At 42.8% G+C, this 11,463-nt stretch overlaps 1 protein-coding gene across 1 annotated transcript; it reads right to left on the reverse strand.

Moving 5' to 3' along the window:
• Positions 1 to 578: 578 nt before the first annotated feature.
• On the reverse strand, positions 579 to 11,400 carry SKP2 (S-phase kinase associated protein 2). Its single transcript, XM_026038015.1, has 10 exons — positions 11,367 to 11,400; positions 10,522 to 10,781; positions 9,802 to 9,913; positions 9,386 to 9,529; positions 8,686 to 8,820; positions 7,948 to 8,046; positions 6,178 to 6,305; positions 4,758 to 4,809; positions 4,408 to 4,515; positions 579 to 2,375 (listed from the first exon to the last, which is right to left on the reverse strand). Exons 1-10 carry the CDS (start codon positions 11,372 to 11,374, stop codon positions 2,162 to 2,164), a joined length of 1,260 nt encoding a protein of 419 aa, XP_025893800.1. The 5' UTR covers positions 11,375 to 11,400; the 3' UTR covers positions 579 to 2,161.
• Positions 11,401 to 11,463: the final 63 nt, after the last annotated feature.

The raw sequence follows: 11,463 nt of genomic DNA on the forward strand, positions 1-11,463 counted from the left end.
GTACAGTATATTCCGCTGCCTTTAACTTGTGATGCATTTTTTTCTATAATAGTGTCTACATGCTTTCTCTCTCTGCAGATGAAATTCAGAGATTTATTTAATATGTCTTTGTGGTAGAGTTCACTACTGTTTGCCAGTGATTACCCAGTATCACGTTCTTCAGTTAGAAAAAGGTCAGTACTGCAGCTTAGCCAGAGGATTTGCATTATGTCTGCAGCAGCCACCATCATAGCTGCTAAACCCACAATACAGATGTTGCTTTTCTGCCACCATTCAGTTTATTTCAAAAAATGTTTTAAAAGCAAAAGCCACAGTACTATACCAGTTACGTCTTTAAGTGAGGTAGTTATTTAATAACTCAACGTATTGGTAATGTTACCCTTCCCACCCTTTATTCTTAAGCCATCATTGTTTACTGTTYTTTCTTACATATGCCCCAAAGTTGGTGCCAGATTAGAAAAACATTCTCCCCCTGCCCCAGTCATTACAGATACAGTCTAGTATTTTTGTAGGTCTTTATTTAAATGCAAGAAATGCAGTTACATTGTGCTGAAGGAGAATTTATAGTTGTGTTGTGCTGCAGCTCAAACTGTCCAGTGGTTTGGTTTTGTGGGTTTTTTTTTATTTTTGGTTTGGTTTCCCTCTTGGTAAGTAGTTTAAGTGAAATAGTAGAATGTCCAATAGTCTTCAAATTACTACTGATTCCTTCAAGCTCCCATTCCAACTTTCACAGGAGAGTTTGCCCATAACTTCTTTTTTGTAAGAAGCACAAGCTCTGTCCCTCTACCCATTCTCACCATAGCTCACCTCAACTATCCATGAATAAACTTACCACTTGCTTCATGGAGTCACTGGAATGAGGACAGTGTATTTGTGTTGTACCAGTGGTTGAAAGATGCACATTTTGTGCCAGGAAACTCATCTTTCTGTGTGCTGAAATGCGCCGAGCTCATGCAGAAAGACACTGCTGATGGAGCTAGATCAAAGTTTCATTTGATGGAATTGACTGTCCCTTTAGATTTTTGTTTCTCAAACAGTTATTTAGCTTTTCATGTCTGCCCCTTTAATTAGAAACAGAAAACAACAAAAACTAAAAACAGTGCTGGCTTACATTACAGTAAGTGGGATGATAGAGCACTTGAAGCTATTAGAAGAAGGGATGTCCCTCAATAGCACCAGAGGATTTCTTCCTCTGCTTTTTCATGCTGCAGTCCTGGGTATGGGTTTGTTGTTGGTCTGAGATGAAGAACTATATTAGTGCTCCTTCCTCCAGGAGTAGTTCCATTGATCACAGTGTTAAGATCTTATTCATTAAGGAAAATACAGTATTGTTTCTATGAAATTTTATCTGACAAGAGATAACATTTCCCAATTCAGACAAAAACTACATTAAGTTTCAGTAACAGAAAATCTGGCAAAACTACATGGAAAAAAATGAAACCCATTTCTAATTAACATTGTAAAAGCAGATGGTGGCTATCATGTTTTACACCTTGCTATCAACCAGCAATAATAAAAATAGAAGTTACTTCTGGGGCCTGGGAAAGGTGGCACTGTAGCTCCCTTAACACTGCTCAGCTGCCTCCTGGCTGCGTTTGTAGTGAAATCCCTATCACGCTCTCCTGCTGCTTTCCACAAAGTCAGCAGCTGGAGCCTCTTCTGTCCTCACAAACTGCAGTAGTGTCTCATACAACCGTGTTGTTAAAGCCTTGTTCAGTTAGCACCTTGGATAGGTTTAATATCCTCAATCAGTTTGAGCTCTGCAAATCTAGACCAAGACAATTCCCTAATGAGCCTTGTTAAGTATCTAGCAGCACTGCCAGCCTTCAAGAGTAAGAGAGTTGGAAGAGAGAAAGAAATATTAGAGCAAAGAGCTGCATCAGAACCTGCAACAGTCACCAGAGACTGACACAGCTTAATTATGATTTTTCACAAATATTTTAAAAAGCTGTCCTAGAAAGGGTTTTAAAAGAGAAATCTCTACACTTCCCACAGCTCCTAAGATATCTAAAGGCTTTAAGTAACAAAAAAAATAAACAGTAAAAATATTTATGAAACTACATTAAGGCACAAGACCAAAGATTAAAGGTACTCCAGCACTCTGCCTTGTCAAAGAGCCTCGCTACACCCAGCCATGTCCATAGCATCCAGGCAATCATGATCATAAGCTGCTAGAATTTCTCAGTGTCAATCTGCATTTGATGCCCCAAATTTCATGGTTCTTTTTATTGCCAATAGTTGGTCTTGCGATGGTTGTGAAGTGTGAACAATTGATCTTCAGGTCAGGAAGTGTTTCCTTGAGAATCTGCAGGGAGTTATCAGTCACTATTCCAAATACCTGAAGAGTCTTTAAAGAAGGAATTTCACCAAGTTCTCTAGAAACAACAACAAAAAGGCAGTAAGTTAGCAACTGGTTTTGTTTTTTGTAATCTATACCCAACCTACGTAAAACTTAACTAAATTAATCTTAAATCATTTAACCTAAATTTTTCAAAACAAGGCAAGTAGCTACTTGGTATCAGGAAAATTAATGTAATTGCTAAGCTGCTCCCTCAAAATAGAAAAGCGAAGAATAAAAAGTATGAGTTGTACAAGTACTATCCTATTTAATGGTCATTTAAGTAGGACGTTGAACCCAGCACTTCTTGCTGTTCTCTCTTGCACACAATTAAAACAAACAGGCTCTTCCTCTTTCATTTCCCCAGATGCAAATGTTTGGAGCAAGTGGAAGGAATTGAGCCAGATTAAATTTCAACACAGAGTAGCCAAGCCACGGGTGCCTGTCAATCTCTAACTTGACAGTTTGTCACGATGTTTTGATATGCAGCCAGCCCTGGCTTCTTCACTGCTTAACGCTTGCCCAGTAAGCACGTGAACTGTGTATGAATGGCTAAGCAACTGCAGGATGGAATCAGAAGGCAAAGATACAGGGTACACAAATTATCACCATGACACACGGGGTCCCAGTGAAGATTCTTTGCATTCTCATTTTGATAGTCTTATTTTTTGGTGGGGGAAATAATTGTTAATTATATTGTTAATCATTTCTGTAATACTGACATCCTTGCCCAGAGTCCCCAAAAGCTGTAAGAGCTCAGTTCCACCAAGTAAATAATCTGGGTTTTATAACTCCTTGAGCTCTGTTACCTAATCCTCTTCCACAGCGCTGTTAAAAAATATTTACCGAGCTATTAGGGCACAATAAGCTTTTCCAGTCTTCCTGCCTTGATCTCAGGGAGATTAAAAATGCAAGAAAAGAAGGAAAGAAAGTCTCTCTGCCTACAAAACCAAACCTCCAAAACACCAAACACACTAACAAAAACAGGACTGTAAACATCCTTTCTGATGATTATTCTGAAACCACTTCACTACACTGTTACTGCATGCTGAATATTCTTGCTTCTAGATGAGGGCATTTCTGTAACCTTCTTAACCTCTAGAGGATCCTTGGAGATACAGCTGGAGATCTCCAGCTGGAATAATGTCACTGTCCTTGGCCAGTTGTAGCCATTTCTGCAGTCCCTTGCACATGAAGCAATCTTCAGCTGTGCAAGATCTCAACCTCAAAAGTCAGTAAGAGAAGGATGAAAGGATGGCCAGAGAAATGTAGGACAGACCCTAATAATGATGAGAACTGCATGTAAGAAACCTCACAAAATTCACKAAGAAGAACTGCTAGGCAGGGTGGAAAAGACACTGAGCAGCTGGGGGAAGAGAAACAGGAAGGAAGTGCAGAGCAGAAGGCAGTTTGGAGGAGCTCCGGAAGGTGCACCCTCCTGCTGCAAAGTCCTGCTTCCCCACAAGCAAGTAACTCTAAATCTAGGTTTCAGTGGCAGTCACTAACTGATAACAAAGGCAGGGGGCTGCATGCAGAATAGCTGTTCAGTGAGTACTAGCCACCCTATTAACTTCTCCAAAGGAAAAAAAAAGCCTTTTTCTTTGCTCCATAATTCAGGGTTGTATTGAAACATATTTGACCAACAAGGCTTCCCCCCGAAGCTTGCACCTCCTCACCTGAGCACCTGAATTACACCCACATGCAGCTGCATAACACTGACACTAATACTGGTCACTGGCAGGACTGGAACCTCCAGCTCTGCCTGAGAGGAATAAAACGCCCTTGTTACGATGCCACCAAGGGAAAACACGATGCAGACTGAGTAGGGAGTTTCATGCCTGTTAACTCACATCACAAAAACAGTCTCAGCCACCTCTGGTTCCAGTCTCGATTCTGGAAGGGACAAGCCCTGGTAGTCAAGTTATTTTATCCCAGTCTTTTATCCCTAATTCCCCACCCCAGTAAGATTTTCRAAACGGTACTTGCCATTTTTAAGCCTAAATGAAGTAGGTTGGGTTTATGTGCCTTCTCTATGTACAGTGAGCCAAGGCCTCTGTAACATTACTTACACTAAGGCAGCGGGCGATATCTGGTAACATCGGCTAAGACACAGGTGCTGCAGGAAGATGAGTTGATGAAAATACTGGAAGCACTCGGGCTTCAACATCACGCTGTCACTGCACACACGAGAGCACATAAATTAGAGGTTGGATTTTAATCACAATAAATTTAGCAATAAATTTGGTATTTCCAAAATTTATGCAAAGCAGGAAATCCTCTGTAGGTTTAGCTAAGAAATTATTTTATGGTTGTGCAATCCTACTCACTATGCATTATTGCTCTAGCTACTGCTCAGCAGTAGAATGAGAAATCCCCTGAACCACAAGGTGTTAAATACCAGCTGCGTAAGGCCTCTTACCTTAGATCTAAGTGGACAATAGAGGGGCATCTTTCCACCAGAGTCTTAACATCTGAAAAGAGATTGCACGGAGTCAGTGCCTTTTTCAGTACATGGTTTATATGCAGCTTGAAACACTCAGTTCTATTTACATTCATTTATAGCTTCTCTACTAGAACCCAAAATCTGAAATTATTTTTTTAATCAAAGAGATTCATACTGTAGCCTTAGGACAGAATATATACCTGCCGAGATACTGCATAGGGATTGTTTTTAATCCTTCAGCCAAACAGACTGAATTCGCCCAAATAACTGTACTCAGAATCTGCTGCATAAGAAACATAGCAAGCAAATAATTCAAATATTGCTACTGTAATCTRTTAGACAAAGTTGTACTGAGATACCTGAAGTATCTTACATACAGTGAAAGCTACTTCTGTAACAGAAATTCTCAATACTTCAGATACCTTCAGAACACTTCAAAAAAAGACCAMACAGTCTCCTCAATAATCAAGACCTTGGCAAAGGTGCCAGGTGATTTGGAGGAGATTAGCTGGTATGTTTGTGTACAGCTTTGAGGCAGAGGTCCAAAGCAGAAAGGTGGATTTCCCTGTGATGGGAGGGGAAGTAGTGAGGTCTTTATGCCATTTAAAGAGATCAAAGGGAGATCACAACCTCCATATAGAAACTTCACTGCTGGTCACTCAATGCCCTATTGTCACTTGGCTCATTGAGATAATTCATTTTGCTTTACCACCAAAGCGCTCTCATCCTGTATCTGTGTTTTTGTCCATTTTGCTGTGTCCTTTCCCCAGCTTGATTTCTATACGTTTTCTAAGACATAGCATCTTTTATCTACTTAGGCTCCTAAAAGCAACAGGAAGCAAAAGAGATTATTGGGCTTTTCCAATCGATATACTACCAAACTAACTCATAACAAAAATGTTTTCTATAGGACATCATGCTAAACTGAAAGAACAGTAGCTATTCCATCTGTTCACTCTCAGAAGACTTTTAGCAACCACAAAAGCAGAAATGTTAATTCAAGAAGGCTCCAAGAACTAAACTCTCTCCCATATATCCAGAGGACTGACACACAGTCCATAGTGGAACGCTGACCCAGTGGAATGCTGGCCCAATGGATCCTGCTTGCAGGACCTGCTTTATTTGTGGGCTACACCTCCAACTGAAGAACAAACAAGCTTTCACCCACCTGTTTTTAAATCCATAGAYAAATTATCTGCCTCATGGTAGAGCAGTAAGATTCTGTGACAGCAAGAATATCACAAGCAAAAGATCATTCTGACTGCATCATATTTCTATTACAGCAGATGTCAACTAGAATAAAGAAGCCTGTTTTGCCATTTAGCTCAATAAATGAGCAGATACTTAAAACACAATATATCTTTTCCCCCATAATAAGATAAATGCTGCTCTTTACCTGATATCTGCAGATTCTGTCTGTAGCCACTTAAGTTTAATTGGGTTACTTTTGAAGTAACATGAGTGACTGCTGCTTTCACGTGGGCGGCAGTGAAGTCACACCAGGACAAGTTCAGCTCCTCCAATCTATACAAAAATKAACAGAGCATGAATGAAACAGAAGTTGTTGCGTTAAAAGTATCATTGAATTAGATAAATATCAGATCTCAMACTGTAATATAGCTACTACCAAACAGCTATTAACGAGTACATATTTCACTCTTACAATAATTAGGTTTTGGAGCAGGTTGCACAGAAAGGCKGTAGAATCTCTGTCCTTGGAAAGTTTCATGACTAGATCACAGAAAGCCTCAAGCAACCTGGCTGGTGCTGAATTCAGACCTAGCTCCGAGCAGCAGGTAGAAGTGGCCTCCCAAGGCCCCTTTCTAACCTGGATGATTCCATGATATTTTAGGATGTGAAATAGTCATCTCAGGAGGCTGCCAGAAGGAGAGATGGTCTTTAATCTTGTTTCTGGTTGGTGAGTTGACTCTGGTACTACTGAATAAGCATTCACATTTAGGTAGACAAAAAAAAAGGAGGGTAAAATACCACCGGCTAGCCATAAGTAGTGTCAGTCCAGTGGCATATTTTAGTTTTATGTAAGCACAGGCCATGTTGTGACCCTAACTCTATTCATATATTTCATACCTATAGATTATCACTACTCAGGGACAGGAAAAAAGTTTTATTTTTCATGCTTGTGGTTTTGTGTGCGTGCAGGTACTGTTGATGTAACCAGAGTGTATGGACATAGCGAAGCACAACCAGAGCCTCTAGCTGGCAGTCTCTATATAAACACAAACACACACACACACAAAAATGATTAAAGTACTGAGGTTATTAAAGCACCGAATATCCCGGGAGGACACACAGTGGTGAAGCCAATCCATACACACACTGCACGGGTTCTGTTCCGTTGGTAATGAAATGAGCCCACATTGCCACCAGCATTCCTAGCCCAGCTCAGTTTTTCTGACTGTTATGCACTGTACAGAGACAGCCATTCCCTAAAGAGCTTAGATCCAAGTAATCAGACCAAGCAATAGAAAGCATTATCTGCCCATGAGGCGAGGCAGAGAGAGATTAAGGCTTTGTCTGCCCACAAACTTGCAGCAGTTTGATTAAAAACATGTTYTTGCAGAAGCAACGATTAAGTAGTTTGTCTAGCAACCCACAGGAAGTCAGCAGAAAGACCAAAATATAAATCCCAGATCTGTTAGGGCTCAGTTCAATGACTTCCTGAGAGCAGATGTTTTAATCACTGGAGCTGTCAATCGGAACCCAAGTACTTCATAAAGCAGAAGGTCAGTATAGGTTATTGAAGGATTATTTTAGCATGGATGGAATGACATGATTTTTTCTGTCATCCACACTGTGCTCTGCTTATAAAGGGAGATCTCACTTTAGAGCTGCAAAACACACTCTTCCACTTTGCAAGGACGACATACTGCTTTCATTAAGAAAAATCAAATYTGGAACATAATCAAAAGTGCGTAGATGCCTTGTATCTGCCAACAGGACTTTCTTTTTGCTGTTAAAGAAAACAGACTTATTGCTTGCTAAAAACAAACTGTTCGGCGTTTGGGAACACAACAGGTTCCAAAGAGACAAGCACAATGGGGGAGCCCAATCAACAAAAAAAAAATAGGAAAAAAGAAAAAAAGAATAGAGAAGCTTACAGCTAGGAACAGCAGTAAGCAGGAATAGCAAAAAGTTTTTGTCTTACTCAGAACAGCTTCTCAACATCAACTCCAGAGCTTCTGCAGAGAACCCTGAGCACCCACAGAGATTTAGTCGTATCAAACTGGGATTCTGAGCAATGCTCCTGTAGGGAAGAAGAAAGAAAAGTCAGGTGAAATGTAAGTGTCGGGACATCGCTTGCATTGCTAGGATGTTAAAAGCTAAGCTTCCAGGCTCAGAATAATTTGTTAAACATGCAACACTATCCTCATTAAACTGATCAACCTTAGAGTCAGTAAGGATTTGGGCTCACAGCACAGCACAGCCTGGGAAGCAACAGCTGCCCATTTAACTGATGACCCTGGTAAGTTTCCATATTTACTGCTAAGTGTRAAAAGAAACATAATTTCTTTTCACCTTYTGCTGTTGTAAGCCAATGAACAAACCCCATGTCTTATCAGAAGTGGCTATAACTCTCAAAAAGACAGAGTAATCACCCCATTTCTCAAATCCTCGCTCTGTAAGTGGTGCAGAGCACCTTGTGCAGCAGTTGCTGGGACCTCTTCAAATAGATAGGGGCACATGTACTCTGGGAGTGCAGACATGGCAGAATAAAACTAACAGCTAATTCTGTTACTTGCCAAAAAACAAGCATAGTAAAAGACTCCCACAGTGCACAACACTCAACTACGTAATTTCACACRCAACTACATAATTTCACGCTGCACAAAACAGTGGTACCAAACAGAAAATATTTATTGAACATTTCTGATATGCCACTCACTTGATAATGTCATCAGAAAGAACCAGCCCTTCCAGGCTCAGGTTCTGCAGCCTCTCACATCGACAGAGGATGCTCTGCAGATCTGCAACAGACACCGTGCAGTTCGACAAATCCATATGYTGAACCCTGAGTGGTCTGAAAAGGAGAAAAGTAGATTACTAGAAATAAATTAAAAACCAACCCTCAAATTCCAAACAGTGCATCTAACTAAGACAAATGTGTGCAAAGCCTGCAGAAAATAATTCTGCAGTTGTACCTTATATGAATATTGCTACTTAACCCAAGCCCAGTAGATCGTCTACTGAGCTACTAACCAAAGCTGCTGAACTCTTGGCTTTAATGTGAATAAATGTAAGATTCATCACAAGAGCTGCAAGTCTATCCTGCTGGACTGAAACCATTTCTTTAAACATCACCTATGAAGGTGTCTGACAATTCTCACTTCTAAAATAAATAAATTCCAAGTGAGTGATGGTGCTCATATTATGCTTTCAAAAACTACATTAACTTGCTTTTAAATAATTTACTGATGAATACAAATCCTCTTATTGCAACACATGCCTAAACAGTGATTGGCTCTGCCACACTACAAAGACATCATAAATGCTACTACTTGGATTTTAACCAAAACCACACAGAATTTAGTGAAGACTATATGAGATTATTGATTTCAGGATCCAGAACATGGAGCAAACCTTACTTGCTGCTTTTAAACAGTGGATTCCCAATACAGGATCTTGGGCAGCGGAAAACAGTAACGCCCGCAGGCAGCAGCTGCCCGATGACTCCCGGCAGCAGATTCCTGCCAGTCAGATCCAGAGTCTGCCAGAGGGATTCATCAAACCTAGGGCACAGAATCACACGTGTTGGTGAGAATAACCCAGAGGCAGAACTACAAGCACAACAGAAAGCCTTCAACAGCACAAAGACTGAGGAAAAGCACATTAAACCCATTCAAGAGAATTTATTAATGCTAGAATATTTGAGTCATCTCTTAAAATACATACATATAAGCCACATGCAGTATCAACTGAATTATACATGAAAATACAAGTCAGGAACCAGACCACTTAACAATCTCTGGAGGCAAAGCTCTTAGCACCAGACAATACTTACGAGAGGCGACGCCATCTCTTGCAAATCAGGGAAACTTTTAACAGGTCGTTTAGGGGCAAATATGCAAAGATTGCCAATAGCAGCTCATCTGGAAGCGCATCCCAGGAAACACCTTGAAGGAAAGAATGAACGAACATGTTCTAGTTAGAGCYGGCTCATTTTGGCCTGCTGATCAGATGCCTTTTTGGCTTTGTGGTTATATGCTCAGTAAACACTACAATATCCTCCCTAGGCTATACATACACCCAACCACTGCTTAGTCCCCTTTCATGTCTTCATTATAGGAAGACATTATGACCATTTTTGAGTAGGTGTAACAGGCAAAAGCAGAACTTCCACAGCATCAACTTGATGCATATATATCCCAAAGGTATGGATTTTTTTTTTTCTGAAAAACAACTACAGTCTTCATTCACATCCTCCATTGGGAGGCAAGAGCATCTCCATTGCTTCCTCGGTAATTCTCCTTCAGCCTTGTAGACTGAAGGAGGGAAAGACAAGTCAAAAAGGCAGCTTCAGAAATTTGGGGCCTCTTCTTTCCCTAAAGTGCCCATCCTATCCGCACACAAGGCTCCCAGAAGAGAGTCCAAGGTGACATTTCACACAGCTCAGAACTGAGCAGCACAAAATACTCCTTAACACGTGCACGGTGGTGACCGTGTCCCGCGGGGACCATCCCTGGCTCTGCCAGGCCAAAGCAACGTGGCCGGACGGCCCTACCTGGCTCTGCGTCGCGGAGCAGCCGGGGCCGGCGCGCGATCACAAAGTCCCTCTCCTTCTCCTTGACCTTCTGGCGCTTGTGCGGAGGGCAGGGCGAGAGCAGCAGCTCCTGCGGCGTGTTCTCGTTGCCCAGCTTGTCCTTCTTGAGCACGGACACCCCCATGCCCGAGAGCAGCTCCGACGTCTTGCTGGAGTCCCAGTCCCACGTGAAGCTGCTGCAGACATTGCTGCTGGAGGACGGGATTTCCTGGAGGTGCTTCCTGGGGAAACACAGGGCAAGAACAATAAATATATATGTAAATAAATAAGTAAGTACTCATGGAAGCTTCTGGCTGCACCAACTCTGAGGCCAGAAGGGTGCAGAAACCCTCCTCACGCTGCAATGGCTTCCAGTATTGGTGAGAAATCGCAGGGAAATAACTTGGGAATAACTGCATGTTAATTACATGTTAGTTACATATTTATTGGTTAAGAAGGGAAGCGGTTAGAAGTGCTATTCTGCCCTGCCGGATTGGTGGGAGTTGGGAGCACGAACAAGAGCAGCGCCGGGCCGGGAAGAGCAGGGGTCCTGCCCCCCCCCCCGGTAACGAGACGTGGGATTAAAGGGATGGAATAACCGGGGGAGGAGGGCACGACGCGACGGTGACGGGCGCTGGGGGCTGCATCCCCCGCATCCCCCGGCCCGCGCAGCCCCCCCGGGATTCTCGATCCCTCCCGCCTCGGCGGGGACCCGCGCACCCCCCTGCGCGGCCGCGCGCGCGCGCGCTCCCGCGGGCACCACGCGGCTCTCCCGCGCTGCCCCCCCCCCACACACTGCGGGGGTCGCTGCTCTGCACCCCCCGCACCTCTGCATGGCGGCGGGGGCGCGCGGAGGTCTGTGCCGGGGGGACCCCGCGCGCCGCCGCTCTCCGCCCGCCTCCGCTCCGCGCCGCGCGGCAACTC

The sequence above is a fragment of the Nothoprocta perdicaria genome, unplaced genomic scaffold, assembly GCF_003342845.1.
Source record: "Nothoprocta perdicaria isolate Ctin4 unplaced genomic scaffold, notPer1 scaffold_1, whole genome shotgun sequence".
Classification (NCBI taxonomy): Eukaryota; Metazoa; Chordata; class Aves; order Tinamiformes; family Tinamidae; genus Nothoprocta; species Nothoprocta perdicaria.